Source organism: Malus sylvestris, chromosome 10 (assembly GCF_916048215.2).
Source record: "Malus sylvestris chromosome 10, drMalSylv7.2, whole genome shotgun sequence".
NCBI classification, from domain to species: Eukaryota; Viridiplantae; Streptophyta; class Magnoliopsida; order Rosales; family Rosaceae; genus Malus; species Malus sylvestris.
The window spans coordinates 36,333,142-36,353,159 of NC_062269.1; the positions used below are offsets into that span (position 1 = coordinate 36,333,142).

Sequence of the window (20,018 nt, forward strand, 5' to 3'; positions counted from 1 at the left end):
TCGCTAACATGCAAAAGTGAGAATCTGCTCCCAGTTACGCGCCGGCTCACCTGACCAAATGACAGAAGACCATACACAAGAATGAAGAATCCAGGTTTGTAACTCTTCGATGTGCTTTTTGATGTCCAAACACTTAACCATGTGCTGCTTGAAACTCGAAGAACTTCTGTTAATGTATAACACGCAAATAGAACCATGACCACCCATAGTCCTCCTAATGCATTTTTGTACCTGCAACAAGAACAGATAGACTCAATTCATTCATCGATTCCTGATGATCAGATTAAGAACTTGCCACGGGCAATAAATATTGTCAAAAAAGACTAAAAGCATTCATGACTGGTATTACCTCATTAGAATTTCCCAACTGACAATGCCTGTTTCCCTTTCCTCTTGTTTAATGAGTACGGATTTCGCCCCTTTCCCTTTCTCTGGGTTGCTTGCATCTTTTGGCAACTCATTCGACACCCCATTGGAAGTAGGTGTTGAGCTCTCATGGTTATCATTTTCACTCTCTTCCTTTTCTTCGACATGTGCTTCCAATTTCCCTGCATTTTCCATCAGCTTCTGGAACAGCGTACTGCTTTCAGAGAGCTCCTTAAAGGTTCCCTCACCTTTAATCATACCTTCAGAGACTAAAATAATACGATCCACTTGAGGAAGAAAATGTAGCTGATTTGTGACCAGCACCCGAGTTTTCCCTTGCAACTCTTCCTTGATACAGTGGTTGAAAACCTCTCTCGCCACATGAGCATCTAGAGCACTTAACGGGTCGTCAAATATGTAAACATCTGAATCAGAATATACAGCTCTAGCCATTGAAACTCTTTGCTTTTGACCGCCGCTAATATTCACCCCTCTTTCACCTATCTCTGTTAGATCTCGACCCTAGAACATTTAAGTGTAGTAGTAAACGAATCAAAACCTTTACATGCTAGAGCAGTACTTGCAAGCCTAAAAATTCACATAATCCACTTACTGGAAGTAAGTCTAGATCGTGCTGTAACTCGGTCAAATCAATGGCCTTCCAATATCGTTCAGATTCGAATTTAGATCCAAATAATATATTTTCGCGTACCTAGAAAAATAAATTTTGTAAGCTCAGAAGTGTACATAGGGGTTACAAGATTAAACATTGGAGGTGTACTCAATTAAGAGAAGCCGAGACTCACAGTAGCGTTGAAAATCCATGAAACTTGGGGAACATAAGCTACAGTCCCCCTGACTACAACACTGGCATCTGTTCTGGGAGGCAGCTCACCAAGCATGGCTGATACCAGCGATGTCTTCCCTTCTCCAGTTCCACCAACAACTGCTACTAAGCTGCCAACTGGTATATCTAAGTTGATGTTCGATAATGTGGGATTCTCTGCCTGAAAAAAAAAAAAAAAAAAAAAAAAAAGAGAGAGAAGAAGATCAGGCATATCAAGTACAAAGAAATATTCCTGGGATTTCTACACATTTTCTCATGCAAAATTTCAACGTAACTAAGAATGCACTATATATCCATAACCATCAAGCGCTGACCTCTGAATCCCATGAAAAGTACCCATCCTTAATTGAGATGGCTGGAAGCCCTGGTTCAAGAGGCAAGTTCGGTACTAGAATTCTCTCCTCAGTTAAAAATAGTTCCTCCAAACGTTGTAACGATACATTTGCATTCACAATCTATTAAATTAGAGCAGAGTTACAAACTCACAAGGATGAGGAGAAACTAGGTAACATTCCATTAAGCACAAACGAAACATATTACGTTGAAAAGGAGATCATACAGGTTTAGATGTTAAGCCAAATGCAAGAAGTCAGATAAGTGACCAGGTAAGAAACTAATGGTACCTGACTTAGTAAGCTAGGCAGCATGATTAGAGGAAACCGTAGCACTGCAAAAAGAGAAAGGGACGTAAATGCCCTTGCAGGTGTCAATTCGCCACCAAGAGCAGTGAACACCCCGAACGATGTTAATGTCACAAAAACTGGGATGCTGTTCAGTATAAAACTGTTAAACTGCAAAAATGGTTGCAGCTGGTCAGAGAAACTCTATGGTCACGAATGAGATAGTCCTCAGAAAATGTGTTATCCACCAAATCTATTGACACAATTGTGCTTTAGGTGTTTAGGGAAATAAAATTTTCAGGACGATGTGCTGTGCCTTACAGAAGATAGTAATTGCGCTTTACGGAACCTTGACAACTCATCATTCCTTATACTTTGAACTCGGTGTTGGAAACTTGTCTCCCAGGCGTAACATCTGAAACATTTTATTTCAGACGAATGTGAGGAGGATTACTTTCAATGGCTTGCTATCTAGAAATGAAAAGGGAAGCTGTAGCCAAATTCAACCGTACTTCACTGTATCCATGGCTGCCAAAATTTCATTCATGAGGCCAACTCTCTTGTCAGTTTGCTGTAGTCCATCTTTTATCAGTTTTCGCATTTTGCTGATCACAAATGTCTTTTCACAAAGGAGTTTAAAACAAATGAATCATTACACGAAAGCATTTAACGTTATGGAAGCCTAAGCTTAACTTTTGTAGCAAAGTGGTAATCTAAACAGACTTTTGGTTGAAAAAGAACTGAGTCCGTACCTGTAAGGGGATCATGAGAACCAGCATTCCAGATCCAATGAGTGATGCCACACCTAGTTGCTGGTAAAGAAGAACCATAGCTACAGTGATACGAAAAGGAGCTGACCACAATCCATGAAGTTGTTGACATATTTGCTAAATCATGAGAAAGCCCATATCATTTATAAATCCACAATTCAATAAAATGACTTGAAATACAGCGTTTCCAAGAATCAGAAATGGAATTTCCATTTAATAGAAAACAAGACATCAGAATGTTGAATTAGTGGCCAAGTGGCCAACTTTTGGCTAAATAAAATAAACAAAAGGAGATAGACAACATCATTATGTTTGTTGAAAAGAAAAAAAGGTTATGATGATGTTTGTAGAAAAAGAGGTAAAGGCTAGCAAGTAGCCTTATTATTGGTTTTGTTTATTGGGTATTTTATGATGGATGAATGTGAGCATACGGAAGTGAGAGAGGTAGAGTACACCATTTTCTGTTTTAGAAGCCCATCTTTGAGAGAGAAAAGGCAGCTGCAGAAAACAAAAAACTGAGAGCAGAAAAAGAAGAAGGTGCTCTTCTCTTTGGTTAATAATCACCCACCAAGGCAGTTGTTGTTGTAATAGCTTTGAGCTTTGTATAGAGAAGAAATTATTCACAATATTTCTTTCTCTATTTGTTTCTTTGGTGTGTGAGAGCTATTGGTTGTATTGGGGGTTTTTGGGTTGTGAGCTTGCCAACACTTTGTAAACTCCCATTTGGTTGATAGTGGATTATTGGGTGAGCTCCTACTGCTTCGAGGACGTACTCCAGTTACACTGACTGTTGAGGAACCTCGTTAAAATCTTGGTGTCTTTTATATTTTGTTCTTGCATTCCATTTGATATATTTCTTGTGGGTTAGCTTGAGTTGGTTCAAACAGGTTTGGTGCTATCCTAGCACAACAAATTGTATCAGAGCACTGGTTGCTCTTGGGTACTGTCTAGTTGCCAAATATGTCAGACGGGCAAGATGAGAATCCTTTTGGAAGCAACTCCGGGTTTACAAGAACTACGGTGCAAAATGCAAAGTTCGAAGTGGAAAAATTTGATGGCACAAACAACTTCGGGATTTGGCAATGTGAGGTCAAAGATGTGTTGGTTCAACAAGATCTACTTGGCGCTTTGGGAGAGAAGCCGGAAGCTATGTCGAAGCCGGAATGGGAGAAATTAAATTTATGGGCTTGCTCTTCAATTCGTTTGTGCCTTGCAAAAACTTAGAAGTATTTTGTGATGCGGGAGACATTAGCAAGTGTGTTGTGGCAAAAATTGGAAGACAAGTATATGATGAAGAGTGCAGAGAACCGGCTACACTTGAAGAAAAAGCTCTACCGCTTCCAATACAAAGAAGGTACAAAAATGATTAAACACCTTGATACTTCTAATAATATTAAGGATGAAGATAAGGCCTTAATATTGTTGAATTCCTTGCCGAACTCTTATGAGCATTTTGTTACCACTATTATGCATGGTAAAGAAACTGTGAAATTTGAAGATGTGTCAAATGCCTTGATGAATTATGAAATGAGGAATAGAGATAAAAATCATAATAGTAACTCTGAAGCTTTATTTGTTAGAGGTAGATCATCGGAGAGAATATCATCTTCTAGTAGGAAAAAATCACACTCTCGACCTAGAGGAAACTCTAAAGGTAGAAAAACCTTGGAAAGGGATGAATGTGCCTTTTGTCATAATAAGGACCATTGGAAGAAAGATTGTCCTAGGTTGAAAACCAAAGGCAAAGAAAGTTCTGAAGCTAATGTTGCTGAGGTTGAAACAGATTTTTCTGATTTTGCTTTAACCACTTCCTCATCATTTGATTGTGCTACTAAGTGGGTGTTGGATACGGGTTGTAAGCATCATATGACTCTCATAAGGATTGATTTTCAAGCTTGAAAGAGTTTGATGGTGGTGTTGTTTTCATGGGAGATGACAATCCTTGTACAACAAAAGGGATTGGTACAGTTCGTTTGAAGTTGCATGATGGCATGGTTAAAGAGTTGACAGGTGTTCGATATGTACCGAATTTGAAGAAAAATCTTATTTCTTTGGGCACTTTAGAATCCAAGGGCTTTAAATTTCATTCAAATGGGCAGACATTGAAAGTTACTTATGGTGCACTTGTTGTGATGAAAGCTCATCGATGTGGTCATTTGTATCTATTGCAAGGAAGCACCGTGACAGGTGAAGCGTCTGTAGTCTCAGAAAATATGGGCACATCTGATTCAGAAACTACTAGACTGTGGCATATGAGATTAGGCCATGCCGATAAGAAAGCTCTACAAGGGCTTGTGAAAAAAGGTCTTCTAAAAGGTGTCACGACTTGTAAGCTTGATTTCTGCGAGCATTGTGTCTTGGGAAAGCAAACTAGAGTGAAGTTTGGTACTGCAGTATATCAGACGAAGGGCATTCTTGATTATGTGCATTCGGATGTTTGGGGTCCTACAAAGACTCCCTCTTTGAGTGGTAGACATTGGTTTGTGACCTTTGTAGATGATTATTCTAGAAGGTCTTGGGTCTACACTATGAAGCACAAGAGTGAGGTGTTGAGCATTTTCTTGAGTTGGAAGAAAATGGTTAAGAACTAGACTGGGAGAAAGATTAAGATTTTGAGATCGGATAATGATGGAGAATACACATCCGACCCTTTCTTTAAAGTTTGCAAAGAGGAAAGGATTGTGAGACATTTTAGTGTACGGGGAACTCCACAACAAAATGGAGTTGCAGAAAGATTGAATCGAACCTTGCTTGAGAAGGTTAGATGTATGTTGTCTCAGTCGGGTTTAAGCAAGTCATTTTGGGCAGAGGCAGTTAATTATGCATGTCACATCATCAACCGGTTACCCTCAGCTGCTGTTCAGGGTAAGACACCAATGGAGGTATGGACTGGAAAACCTTCTTCTGATTATGACTATATCCGTATTTTTGGTTCACTTGCTTATTTTCATGTGACTGAAAATAAACTTGATCCTAGAGCCAAAAAGGCTATCTTTCTTGGTTTTAATAGTGGTGTCAAAGGTTATAGATTGTGGTGCCCAGAGATGAAGAAACTTGTAATTAGTAGAGATGTGACATTTGATGAAGAAAGTATGTACAAAGACTCTGAGAAGAATGTGAAAGATGTCCAATAGGTGGAGCTTGAGAAAGTTGCCTCTGGTACTTCAAGTCCTATTTTCGCTGATGTCGAAGCTACTACAAGTGAAGAAGTTGGAGATCATGAGGATGTTGAAGAAGTTGAATTTGAAGATTCTATTCAAGTTGAAGAGGAAGTTTCACCTCAAAAGTCTATTGCCAAGAACAGAGGAAAGAGACAAATTACCAAGCCAGCTCGGTATAGTGACTATGTTGTTTTTGCTCTTCCTATTATCATTGATGAGATTCCATCCAATTTCGAGGAAGTCATTGAGAGTGAGGAGAAGGAGAGGTGGTGCAATGCCATGGGTGATGAGATGAATTCTCTCTTAAAGAACAAGACTTGGGAGTTAGCTAAATTGCCTAAGGGCAAGAAAGCTATCGGTTGCAAATGGGTGTATGCCAAGAAGGAAGATGTTGATGAGAAAAGCAATGTGAGATTCAAAGCAAGATTAGTTGCTAAAGGGTATGCACAAAAGGAAGACATTGACTACAATGAAATATTTTCTCCAGTTGTGAAGCACTCCTCAATTCGCATTATGTTAGCTCTTGTTGCACAGTATGATCTTGAGCTTGTGCAACTTGATGTGAAGACGGCTTTCCTACATGGTGATTTGAATGAAGAGATCTATATGTGTCAACCGGATGGGTATACAGTGAAAGGGAAAGAGAATTTGTTTTACAAATTGAAGAAATCACTTTATGGCTTGAAGCAACTCCAAGGCAATGGTATTTGAGGTTCGATAAATTTATGAGAGGCCAGAATTATTCTACAAGTCAATATGATCATTGTGTGTACTTCAAGAATTTGCAAGATGGGTCTTTCATTTATTTGTTGATATATGTTGATGATGTGTTGATTGCCTCAAAGAATGTTGAAGAGATTGAGAAATTGAAGAAGTAAATAAAGAATGAGTTTGAGATGAAGGATCTTGGTGAAGCGTAGATCCTTGGCATGGGGATCACTAGAGATAGAGAGAAGGGTTTGGTCAGTTTGAATCAAAGACAATACCTTGAGAAGTTGATCCTGAAATTTGGAGTTCATGATTCAACCAAACCGGTTAGTACCCCTTTGGCTCCTCATTTTAAATTGAGTTCTCTACAGTGTCCTAAAACTGATAAAGAGAAGCTGCAAATGAAAAATATACCATATGCAAATTTGGTTGGTAGTTTGATGTATGCAATGGTATGCTCTAGACCGGATATTGCTCATGCAGTTGGCATGGTGAGTCGATATATGCATAATCCAGGTAAAGAGCATTGGCAAGCAGGTAAGTGGATATTGAGGTATCTCCATGGTACTCAAGATGTTGGTTTATGTTTTGAGAGAGATGACTTTGGTATTGGTCATTTTGCAGTTGGTGATGTTGATTCAGATTATGCAGGTGATCTGGATGGAAGGAAGTCTACTATAGGCTAATTGTTTACTATGGCTAAAGGGCCAGTTTGTTGGAGGTCCATTTTGCAGTCGTTTGTTGCCTTGTCTACTACAGAGGAATATGGCAGTTGCTGAAGCTATAAGTGAGGTCATTTGGATACATGGGCTGATTAGAGATTTGGGGGTTGATCAGAAGCAGGTGGAGGTACATTGTGATAGTCAAAGTGCCATTTATTTGGCTAAGTATTAGGTTCATCATGCGAGGACCAAGCACATAGATGTGCGTTATCACTTTGTGCGTGAAGTCGTTAGTGAAGGAGAGATTATTCTCCAGAAGATTCCAACTAAAGACAACCCCGCTAATATGTTGACTAAGGTTGTTGGTGTAGCCAAGTTTGTTCATTGCTTAAACTTGGCTCACATTTTGCCTATATAAAGAAGGCGTTGAGCAATAGGAGTTTTGGAGCATTTGGCTAGGCATGAGTTGTTCTCTTGCTAGTGTTTGGGAGTAATTTTTGTGTTGATTGTGTTGGTTGGCTTATCCTGGCATTTTCGGAACTTGGCCAAGGTGGAGATTGTTGAATTAGTGGCCAAGTGGCCAACTTTTGGCTAAATAAAATAAACAAAAGGAGGTAAACAACATCATTATGTTTGTTGAAAAGAAAAAAACATTATGATGATGTTTGTAGAAAAAGAGGTAAAGGCTAGCAAGTAGCCTTATTATTGGTTTTGTTTATTGGGTGTTTTATGATGGATGAATGTGAGCATACGGAAGTGAGAGAGGTAGAGTACACCATTTTCTGTTTTAGAAGCCCATCTTTGAGAGAGAAAAGGCAGCTGCAGAAAACAGAAAACTGAGAGCAGAAAAAGAAGAAGAAGGTGCTCTTCTCTTTGGTTAGTAATCACCCACCAAGGTAGTTGTTGTTGTAATAGCTTTGAGCTTTGTATAGAGAAGAAATTATTCACAATATTTCTTTCTCTATTTGTTTCTTTGGTGTGTGAGAGTTAATGGTTGTATTGGGGTTTTTGGGTTGTGAGCTTGCCAACACTTTGTAAACTCCCATTTGGTTGATAGTGGATTATTAGGTGAGCTCCTACTACTCCGAAGGACCTACTCCAGTTACACTAACTGTTGAGGAACCTCGTTAAAATCTTGGTCTTTTATATTTTGTTCTTGCATTCCATTTGATATATTTCTTATGGGTTAGCTTGAGTTGGTTCAAACGGGTTTGGTGCTATCCTAGCACAACACAGAAAAACTGTCTCGTACCCAATCTACGTCTAGAGCATACCTGGACTGCATTAGCATCTGTTGACATCATATTTGTTATCTTCCCAGATGGAAACTTCTTACGGCCTTCATGAGTTATTCTTATAGATTTACGGAATATAGCAGCAACCTACAAGAAAGGAAAACATAAGCAACCAACTTTTCATGAATCACACAACAGGAAGCGGAGTTGGGAACTTGAGCTGACCGAAAATTCATTGCAGACAGAAAGAGAATAATAAAAATAAATTAAAATGTACCAACGAATTAATTTTATATTTATAAAGAACATTACCAAAGTTGATCTGAGCCTAAAACCGACCCGCTGAACATTCTGGAAATACTGAGCTTCACAGAGCACACCAAGTGACTGGACAAAGATGAATAAACTTGTCAAGATACGTCACAACCTCTTCAAAATATGCTGCACATTTAACTTCTCAGTTCTTGGTTACTCAATTAATCATCCATTTTGCTTAAAGTTGACGCAGGTCAGTTAGCTGTTGCTTGCCAGAAAAAGTTGAAAACATGATGTTACTTGAGAAAGTAAAAGATAAAAACCATACCACACCAGTGAAAATTAAGAAAGCATAGATGTAACCAATCCAAGTCGGATCGCCTTGTTGCATTGACTGCACACCATCACGAGACAATTATGAACTCTCACGTCGAAACACAAGCTAATAGTAACTTACAAATTTTTGAAGCATAGTAAAAAGCATTGAAACTTCATAGACTCGAACATGAATTCCTTGAACCACTTTTGATACAACAAACTGTAATATGGTAGAAGGGAATACTAGTGATGCTTTGGATAGAAAGACTGACCTGCAAGAGATGACTTAGTAGAACCGGACCCGCAAACTGAGAAAGATCATTTCCAATCTACAAGATGTTCAAGGTAATAAAACTTCAGAGGCAGATAAAGCGATGCTTGTGAAATTTACTCAACAAATACTTTCTGAAAATATTTTGCCTTTCAACTCTATAAACTGGCTATATGTTAATTACCTTGAATAAGCCTCCCCACCAGAACCTACACAGAATATTTGACAAAATCGATTAAAATAAGATAGAAATGAAATAAGGTGTTACAAAATAGGCTGTTTTATCAAAACTAACTTATTGCTAGAACTGAGAACTTATTCAAAATTCACGAAAATCGTAGTTTAAACATTACCTTCCTCCAAGGCTACAGTTCAATGCTCTTAGAAGCCATGGCTTGGGCCTTTGAGATTCTTTATCCCAACATGTCTGGAACCTGCAAACTCAAAACTGTTATGCATGTTCTGCGCTGGACACACGAAATTATGTCGAAGCAACTGAAAAGGAGGCAACATGAAGCGAACTTATTAATTAGTGTCTCAGTCTGATCCCACGCATCCAACTTCCAAACATCTGATTCGGTGATGGGTTTTCGATACCCTAGCTGCATGAGTGGAGTCATCCATCCAAAATATATTCCTACAGAGATGCACAAGAAAATAGTAAGTAGCTCTAGAACACATAAGGTATCCAGCAACACATAACGAAAAGAAACTTAAAGACCCTAAACCAAAGTTACAAAACTGTGGATTAAGGGGTGGTTTGGGAGTGAGGTGCTTAAAAAAAAAGCACCCATGAAAAAAAGCTGTGAGGGTTTTAGGTGTTTGGTAAACTGAAAAAAAATGGCTTATTTTGAAAGCTGCTGTAAGAATAAGCTGAAATCAAAGGAAAAAGTTGAAGCTGCTATTTGTAACTTTGGAAAACTGGCTTTTTTTCAAAGCACACAGAGCTACAGTGCTCCTTTAATGAAAAGACCCACTATCAGATTGCTTTTTTTTCCAAAAGCACTTTTACAAAAAAGTTTACCAAACACTCTGCTGATTTATTTCACAGCCGCTTATTCTCACAGCACAGCCACTTATTCTCACAGCAGCTTTTTTTCAAAGCACAGCAATACCAAACCAGCCCTAATTATGCCAAGTTTAAGAATTACTTACTGGAAAATATATTAACATGTCTTTCAGGGAAAATTTGTTCTTCTCCAGGTAGTGCTTCATATTCGACATTATCAAGAGGCTCAGATTGAAGAGCAATGTAACCCGGATAAGGATCCAAATTAGGAATATAAACGAGAAGTAGAATTCCAAACAGCACCTACATCAGAACAAGAACCATAGACCAAACTGTAATTAGCATTATATGAAATGATCGGAAACAATGAACTAAGATCTAAGTTTGGTAAAAGTATAACCGGCTTAAGTGTAAATTTTAAATTTCTTCGACAAATTAATGAGAAATAAATTACTCAACAAAGTAGAGCAATGGTCGAGAGGCTTATCAGCCATAAAATATTCAGACAGAAAGGATGTCAGCCTTAATTTGGAGACTACAATATTATGATGGGAGATGAAAGACGAAGAAAAAGGACGAAGATTTTATTGATCTAACAACTTATACACAAGCAATAAAATGAAGAAAACATAATTAGTTAAGAAATTGGGACAAACCTGGCAACAGACCGTGCTTATATACAGATACAGAGTACCTCTGCAAGAGTGAAACAAAAACGAAAAAAGAAAACACTCAGCAACGACTTATATGATAATTATTTCTGAATAGTCTTCAACCTTTAAATAGAAGGGCATTATCTGAAATTGGTTTAGTTAACCATTATTCCCAAAAGTTATAGTTTTTAGGATGTAAGATGAACAGTTATCGTATATTCGAACATTCTCCCTCATGTGTGGACCTTCCAACAACACTGAAAATAAATCATCTGGTAAGTGAAGGGGAGGAAAACTAACCTGTTGTAGTAATCTGCCACTGAAAGCATAAGGCTTAGCACCACAGCATCTCCCACCAAGACATAAATGACTCCAAACCTTACATACCACCGGAATTCCTTTACGTATATCTTAGTCTCCAAGCCAATCATGATTAGCATGGAGCACCAAGCAATTGCCTCAATGACTGCAGAAGTCATCTGCAAGCGGTTACACTACGTGCGTAAGCTTCATTTCGTATTACAATTTACTGTAGATTCCTATCAATAAGGCACATATCAAAAGTAGCACAAAACAAGAAAATAAAAACAACCCACCTCAAAAGGAGCAGAGCCGGATTGTGTGTTCAAGTTAAAATATGACATGCCCATCAGCAACCTTAGTAAGGGCTGTGCAGTGAAGTAACCAGCCAACAAACCCAAAATGTAATTGTAGTAATTCGTCCTCAATCGAAACCTCCGGGCTTTTGAACTCATCTTGATCATCCATATCCGGTAGCAGCAAAGGCCCATAAGAACCAAGTGAGAAATGCAGATGGCCAGGGAGTCAATTGCACAAGGAGTGTATGAGCCAAAAGCACTTGCTGCTTTAGCTGCCCACACCCAATTAGCTTCTGGTTGGCAATACCAATCTATTGGCTCAAAAACCATAGCTTGTGGCCGCATGCTCGCAATCCAATACAATTAACTTCCTGCCTATACCCTAGGCTCAGAAATTTGGGGTATACAACCCCAAAACAGATGTTCACTACTGAAGGCACACTACAAGTACAAACTCATACTTCTTAATGCAATCTTACTTAATCTCAAATTTCTTAATTACTTCACAAAACACTCACAAGGAAATAATTTCTCACACAGAAGCACTTCCTGCAACATAAACAAAACACTAATTTCAAAACATGAATAAGGAGATTCAAAGATTCAATTTTTGTATAGAAATAGGCCAGAAGCACTTGCTGCTTATTGTATGAGCCAAAAGCACTTGCTGCTACAGCAGCCCACACCCATTAACTTCTGGTTGACAATAATAAACAGAATCAAAGATTCAATTTTCGTATGCATCAAAAACCCACGTCCATTTTCATAGTTCGTAATCTAATTATATCAACAAATAAACAAAGAGAAGTGGAAAGAGAAGAAAGCCGTCACCTTTGAGCTCAGTTGCAGAGGAAAAAGAGAATCCAAAAATCCCAGAAAAATGGGCAACAAGTTTAAGCAGAGAAAATAATATATTCAACGTCCAAAACGCAAATTTCCAAATTCCATAGGTAACAACGATATATTTATTTATTTATGACTTAAAGAGTAGCCAAAAAACCAACACTGATCCGTCACTGCACACGTCACGGCTTACGGAAACCACACTGCATTCACTAGGATAACGACATGAAATTGAAATCAACAACAACAACAACAACAAAGCTTTTTCCCACTAAGTGGGGTCGGCTATATGAATCTTAGAACGTCATTGCGCTCAGTTTTGTGTCATGTCCTACGTTAGATCCAAGTACTCTAAGTCTTTTCTTAGGGTCTCTTCCAAAGTTTTCCTAGGTCTTCCTCTACCCCTTCGGCCCTGAACCTCTATCCCGTAGTCACATCTTCGAACCGTAGCGTCAGTAGGCCTTCTTTGCACATGTCCAAACCATCGTAACCGATTTTCTCTCCTCTTTCCTTCAATTTCGGCTACTCCTACTTTACCTCGGATATCCTCATTCCTAATCTTATCCTTTCTCGTGTGCCCACACATCCAACGAAGCATCCTCATCTCCACTACACCTACGTGTTAATGTTTCACCGCCCAACATTCTTGCCATACAGAATCGCCGGCCTTATTGTCGTCCTATAAAATTTTCCCTTGAGCTTCAGTGACCTACGACGGTCACACAACACGCCGGATGCACTCTTCCACTTCATCCATCCAGCTTGTATTCTATGGGTGAGATCTCCATCAAATTCTCCGTTCTTTTGCAAGATAGATCCTAGGTAGCGTAAACGGTCACTCTTTGGTATTTCCTAATCTCCGATCCTCACCCCTAACTCATTTTGGCCTCCGTTTGCACTGAACTTGCACTCCATATATTCTGTCTTTGATCGGCTTAGGCGAAGACCTTTAGATTCCAACACTTCTCTCCAAAGGTTAAGCTTCGCGTTTACTCCTTCCTGCGTTTCATCTATCAACACTATATCGTTTGCGAAAAACATACACCAAAGAATATCATCTTAAATATTAAGTTTGTGATCTTCGCTAGATTGCTTCGGTCATTAGTGTGGATAAGTATGTAAATGGATAGAGACATGAAGCAAACACAAGATGTACGTGGTTCACCCAGATTGGCTACGTCCACGGAGTAAAGGAGTTCTCATTAATTGTGAAGGGTTTACACAGTACATAGGTTCAAGCTCTCCTTTAGTGAGTACAAGTGAATGATTTAGTACAAATGACATTAGGAAATATTATGGGAGAATGATCTCGTAATCACGAAACTTTTAAGTACCGAAGTGTGGTATCGTCTTCACTTGCCTTATCTGTCTCATAGGTAGATGTGGCATCTTCTTTGGAAGTACTCTTCCTCCCTCCAGGGGTGGTATCTTTAACTGGTGGAGATGCACAAGGTAATGTATCAATTTCACTTGACGCTTCCTTGTAGTTTCAGGCTTGGTCAAGCGCGATACAAACCATGTAGTATGAGTCTCCCAAGTTGCCGAGCTAGGGGATCTGCTGAAAGAGGTGATAGACAAGGTAAGCAATCAGAGCTCCAAGCAATCAGTCCCAGATCAGAAGTTTGATTTCGAGTTCTGGCTGATTGTTATCCTTCTCCTTATCTTACAGGCAGCATGAAGGATAAAGAGAAGAAAATGAGAAAATGTGATATGAGATACTTTTGCTTTTGAAGAAGTAACTTTCCACAGGCTTATTCTTGAACTGGGTTGGAGGGTTTTCTGGTTTCCGCCAGAGTATAAGGCCGACTGAAGAATTTGAGGGTCAAAACAAGTCCATCAAATCTAGAGTACGTTCGACCCTGCTGATATGGGATACTTTTGCTGTTGACAAAGTAGTGGATGTATCGGCACGTGTTCTGTTGCGCTTGTCTCCACATGCTTCCTTGTATCCTTCTCACTTGCCCTATTTGTTCCTCAGGCAGATGTGGTATCTTCTCGGGAAACATAAGATGTTGAAGATGAGTACTCGAGAGCAATGCCAGGTAAGTAATCAGGTAATGGGTTCCAGGCAGTCAGTTCCGGACTGGAAGCTTGATTCCAAGTGCTGACTGATTGCTCTCTTTCTCCTTGTCTTACAGGTAAAAACAAGGCCAAAGGAAAGGACAGGGAAAAAGCATGATATGGGATACTCTTGCTTTTAACCCTGATGATATGAGATATTCTTGCTCTGGTGTAGCTTGTTTGTAGAGGTATTCTTGGGGGGAAAGAAAGCTGAGTATTTCGAGAGACTTTGTTGGGAGTGCCCTGTCAGATATGAAGAAGGGTTGAGCATTTTTGCAAGTCTGCCTGTCCGTTGAGGATGGAGGTCGACATATATAGGAGTCTCCCTAACAACAAGGAGTAATGTTATTCCTTTACCCTGCTTGGTCATAGCACGGTAGTGGGAGCTGCCAGCTTCACGTGTTTTAACTCTGTCAGAACACTTTGAAAAAGTGGTCTGTGGTATCTGGAAAGCTGATGTTACGTGTGAAGATTACAGACAAGCTTTATCCAAGAAGATCTGGCTCTCGAAGTTGAGAAAGCGGTGTGAAGATTACAGACAAGCTTTATCTAAGGGGCTCTCGAAGTTGAGAAAGCGGTGCCTCTTCGGTTTTCGAACAAGCAATCCTGTCGGGGATCTGTCTCTCGAGATTCAGATAACGGTGCCTCTTCGATGTTTGAGAAAGCAATCCTGCTAGGAGTCTGGCTCTCGAGATTAGGAGAGCGGTGTCTCGTCGCTTTTGAGAAAGTAATCATGTTGGGAGTCTGGCTCTCGAGATTCGGAGGGCGGTGCCTCTTCGATCTTGAAGCAAGCAATCTTGTTGGGAGTGTTTTCTCGAATGTGAGTAAAGGTTATGCCTGTTTGCTAGTCTACCTTGCCACGGAGCACAGAGGTTGACACACAGGGACTTTCCAATTATCCAGCAGTGGTTCTGTTCCTTTACCCTTGTGGGTAATAATATGGTAGCTAGACCTTCAAAATTTATGTGTCTAAACTTTTGTTAGTGTTGTTTCTTTGTTATTCTTTTACCCTTCTTGGTCATAGCGATGTAATGGGAGCTGCAAGCTTCACGTGTCTAAACTTTGTCAGAGATTTTTGGCAAAGTTATATGTGGTACCCGTGAGCTGATGTTGCGTGTGGAAAGTGGATGATTGAACAGTAACATTCACGTGCTTTCTACTTCACCAGAAATCTTCGACAGAATGCCCATAATTTCCGCAAAGTTGAGTGTGCATGTGACAGGTGCTGACAAGGCTGAAAAAGCAGGTGCCTCTTCGATTTCTAAGATCGGCCATCGTGGTCTCTGAGCAGCCCAGCTTTTGAGAAAGCAAGTGCCTCTTCGATTTCTGCGATCGACCTTCGTGGTCTTTGAGCAGCCCAGCTTTTGAGAAAGCAAACGTCTCTTCGTTTCCTGATATCTGCCTTCGTGGTCTCTGAGCAGCCCAGCTTTTGAGAAAGCAAACGCCTTTTCGATTTCTGAGCAGGTGCCTCTTCGATTTCTGAAGCTCCATCGAGTGCAGATTTTTATAGAGGCTGGTATTAAGTTCCAAAGCACACTTGAATCTCCACCAGTAGAAGCTCCCTTCTTGCATTTCTAAGATCTTGATTTATCCAACCTTTTCTCTCTTCAACACCTTTGAAAATGTCTGGCCCCTCCGACCGTCGTTTTGACTTGAACCTTGTTGAAGAGGCAGCCACGCCTTCTCCAGATAACATATGGCGCTCATCCTTCTTATCCCCTACTGGTCCTCTTACCGTTGAGGATTCCGTGATGAAGAATGATATGACCGCTGCGGTGGTGGCCAGGAACATTCTCACTCCCAAAGATAACAGACTACTTTCCAAACTGTCTGATGAGTTGGCTGTTAAGGATTCTCTGGCTCTCAGTGTTCAGTGTGCAGGTTCTGTGTCTAATATGGCCCAACGCCTATTTGCTTGAACCCGCCAAGTTGAATCATTGGTGGCTGAAGTGATGAGTCTCAAACAGGAGATTAGAAGGCTCAAGCATGAGAATAAACAGTTGCACCGGCTCGCACATGACTATGCTACAAACATGAAGAGGAAGCTTGACCAGATGAAGGAATCTGATTGTCAGATTTTACATGATCATCAAAGGTTTGTGGGTTTGTTCCAAAGGCATTTATTGCCTTCTTCTTCTGGGGCTGTACCGCGTAATGAAGCTCCAAATGATCAACCTCTGATGCCTCCTCCTTCTAAGGTGTTGTCCAGTACTGAGGCTCCGAATGATCCCCCTTCGATGCCTTCTCTTTCTGGGGCTCTACCGACTGCTGAGGCTTCTCCTAAGCAACCTTTGTGAAGGCTCCCTCTTGTTTGTTTATTTTGACTCATGTATATGTACATATTTGTAACTTATTGGAGATATCAATAAATAAGCTTTGTTTCATTTCAACGTATTGTGTTAAATACACCAAAGCCTTATTCGCTAAGTTCTTTGAATTTTTCTTTTGTTGAATCTTGTATGTTGAAGCTTTGTGAGTGGAGCATGTAGGTTGAGGTAGTGTTCCCTTAATTTCCCGAGTGGGGAAAACTTCTCGATTGGAGACTTGAAAAAATCCAAGTCACTGAGTGGGGTCGGCTATATGAATCTTAGAACGTCATTATGCTCGATCATGTGTAATGTCCTCCGTTAGATCCAAGTACTCTAAGTCTTTTCTTAGAGTCTCTTCCAAAGTTTTCCTAGGTTTTCCTCTACCCCTTCGGCCCTGAACCTCTGTCTCGTAGTCGCATCTTCTAACCGGAACGTCAGTAGGCCTTCTTTGCACATGTCCAAACCACCGTAACCGATTTTCTCTCAGCTTTCCTTCAATTTCGACTACTCCTACTTTACTTCGGATATCCTCATTCCTAATCTTATCATTTCTTGTGTGCCCACACATCCAACGAAGCATCCTCATCTCCGCTACACCCATTTTGTGTACGTGTTGATGCTTCATCGCCCAACATTCTGTGCCATACAGCATCGCCGGCCTTATTGCTGTCCTATAGAATTTTCCCTTAAGCTTCAGTGGCATACGACGATCACACAACACGCCGGATGCACTCTTCCACTTCATCCATCCAGATTGTATTCTATGGTTGAGATCTCCATCTAATTCTCCGTTCTTTTGCAAGATAGATCCTAGGTAGCGAAAACGGTCGCTCTTTGGTATTTCCTTATCTCCGATCCTCACCCCTAACTCATTTTGGTCTCCATTTGCACTGAACTTGCACTTCATATATTCTGTCTTTGATTGGCTTAGGCGAAGACCTTTAGATTCCAACACTTCTCTCCAAAGGTTAAGCTTCGCATTTACCCCTTCCTGAGTTTCATCTATCAACACTATATTGTCTGCGAAAAGCATACACCAAGGAATATCATCTTGAATATGTCCTGTTAACTCATCCATTACCAACGCAAAAAGGTAAGGGCTTAAGGATGAGCCTTGATGTAATCCTACAGTTATGGGGAAGCTTTCGGTTTGTCCTTCATGAGTTCTTACGGCAGTCTTTGCTCCTTCATACATATCCTTTATAGCTTGGATATATGCTACTCGTACTCCTTTCTTCTCTAAAATCCTCCAAAGAATGTCTCTTGGGACCCTATCATACGCTTTTTCCAAATCTATAAAGACCATGTGTAAATCCTTTTTCCCATCTCTATATCTTTCCATCAATCTTCGTAAGAGATAGATTGCCTCCATGGTTGAGCGCCCTGGCATGAACCCGAATTGGTTGTCCGAAACCCGTGTCTCTTGCCTCAATCTATACTCAATGACTCTCTCCCAGAGCTTCATTGTATGACTTATTAGCTTAATACCCCTATAATTCATGCAATTTTGTACGTCGCCCTTATTCTTGTAAATAGGCACCAAGGTGCTCTTTCGCCACTCGTTTGGCATCTTCTTCATTTTCAAAATCTTATTGAAAAGGTCAGTGAGCCATGCTATACTTGTCTCTCCCAAGGCTTTCCACACTTCAATCGGTATATCGTCTGGGTCTACTGCTTTTCTATGCTTCATCTTCTTCAAAGCTACAACCACTTCTTCCTTCCTGATTCGACGATAAAAGGAGTAGTTTATACACTCTTCTGAGTTACTCAACTCCCCTAAAGAAGTACTCCTTTCATGTCCTTCATTGAAAAGATTATGAAAATAACCTCTCTATCTGTCTTTGACCGCGTTCTCTGTAGCAAGAACCTTTCCATCCTCATCCTTGATGCACCTCACTTGGTTTAGGTCCCTTGTCTTCTTTTCCCTTACTCTAGCTAGTTTATAGATATCCAACTCTCCTTCTTTGGTATCTAGTCGCTTATACATATCGTCATAAGCCGCTAACTTAGCTTCTCTCACAGCTTTCTTCGCCTCTTGCTTCGCTCTTCTATACCTTTCACCATTTTCATCGGTCTTATCCTTGTATAAGGCTTTACAACATTCCTTCTTAGCCTTCACCTTTGTTTGTACCTCCTCATTCCACCATCAAGATTCCTTTTGGTGTGGAGCAAAGCCCTTGAACTCTCCTAATACCTCTTTTGCTACTTTTCGGATACAGCTAGCCATGGAATCCCACATTTGGCTAGCTTCCCCCTCTCTATCCCACACACACTGGGTGATTACTTTCTCTTTGAAAATGACTTGTTTTTCTCCTTTTAGATTCCACCATCTAGTCCTTAGGCACTTCCAAGTCTTGTTCTTTTTTCTCACTCTTTTGATATGTACATCCATCGCCAACAAGCGATGCTGATTAGCCAAGCTCTCCCCCGGTATAACTTTGCAATCCTTACAAGTTATACGATCCCCTTTCCTCATTAGAAGAAAATCTATTTGTGTTTTTGACGACCCACTCTTGTAGGTGATCACATGTTCTTCTCTCTTCTTAAAGAAGGTGTTGGCTAAAAAGAGATCATATGTCATTGCAAAATCCAAGATAGCTTCCCCATCCTCGTTTCTCTCCCCAAAACCATGGCCACCATGAAAACCTCCATAGTTGCCTGTCTCCCTGCCCACGTGTCCATTTAAATCTCCTCCTATAAATAACTTCTCCGTCTGAGCAATTCCTTGCACCAAGTCTCCAAGGTCTTCCCAAAATTTCTCATTCGAACTCGTATCCAACACTACTTGAGGTGCGTACGCACTAATCACATTGATGAGTTCTTGTCCTATTACAATCTTGATTGCCATGATTCTATCTCCTACCCTCTTGACATCTACAACATCTTGTGTCAAGGTCTTGTCCACAATGATGCCAACACCGTTTCTCGTTCTATTTGTGCCCGAATACCAAAGCTTAAACCCTGAGTTTTCTAGATCATTTGCCTTAAGACCAACCCACTTAGTTTCTTGTAGGCACATAATATTTATCTTTCTCCTCACTATAACTTCCACTACTTCCATAGATTTTCCCGTTAAGGTTCCTATATTCCACGTTCCTAAACGCATTCTACTCTCTTGAACTCTACCCTTCTGTCCTAGCTTATTCACCATCCCCCGTCTAATAGGATCAAAGTACTTCTTTTGTGTGTCCTGTGTAAAGTTGATAGGAGCATATGCTCCCAAACAACTTTGAGTGGAGTCGTTCGAAAAGAAGTTTCTATGGCCCCCTTGCTCATTTAACACTGCATCCGGGTGCCGATGGAGATACAGCGACCCTTGCTCACTTATCAC

The 20,018-nt window shown here is 40.3% G+C and overlaps 1 protein-coding gene across 3 annotated transcripts in view; it reads right to left on the minus strand.

Annotated features, from left to right (window-relative positions):
• Positions 1-12,451, minus strand: part of LOC126585862 (ABC transporter C family member 12-like) — a 55,494-nt gene extending 43,043 nt beyond the window's left edge. For all 3 annotated transcript variants that reach the window (XM_050250421.1, XM_050250423.1, XM_050250419.1), the window contains exons 1-21: positions 12,306-12,451; positions 11,472-12,023; positions 11,176-11,354; positions 10,879-10,918; positions 10,369-10,525; positions 9,736-9,850; positions 9,567-9,647; positions 9,398-9,422; positions 9,215-9,271; positions 8,953-9,018; positions 8,682-8,756; positions 8,409-8,516; positions 2,586-2,720; positions 2,346-2,452; positions 2,155-2,248; positions 1,837-2,004; positions 1,528-1,668; positions 1,173-1,373; positions 980-1,078; positions 350-888; positions 51-231 (exon numbers count right to left, since the gene is read on the minus strand). In XM_050250421.1, coding sequence (XP_050106378.1) covers positions 51-231; positions 350-888; positions 980-1,078; positions 1,173-1,373; positions 1,528-1,668; positions 1,837-2,004; positions 2,155-2,248; positions 2,346-2,452; positions 2,586-2,720; positions 8,409-8,516; positions 8,682-8,756; positions 8,953-9,018; positions 9,215-9,271; positions 9,398-9,422; positions 9,567-9,647; positions 9,736-9,850; positions 10,369-10,525; positions 10,879-10,918; positions 11,176-11,354; positions 11,472-11,819 — 2,916 coding nt within the window. In that variant the 5' untranslated portion in view covers positions 11,820-12,023; positions 12,306-12,451. The remainder of the gene's footprint in view (positions 1-50; positions 232-349; positions 889-979; positions 1,079-1,172; positions 1,374-1,527; positions 1,669-1,836; positions 2,005-2,154; positions 2,249-2,345; positions 2,453-2,585; positions 2,721-8,408; positions 8,517-8,681; positions 8,757-8,952; positions 9,019-9,214; positions 9,272-9,397; positions 9,423-9,566; positions 9,648-9,735; positions 9,851-10,368; positions 10,526-10,878; positions 10,919-11,175; positions 11,355-11,471; positions 12,024-12,305) is intronic.
• Positions 12,452-20,018: the final 7,567 nt, after the last annotated feature.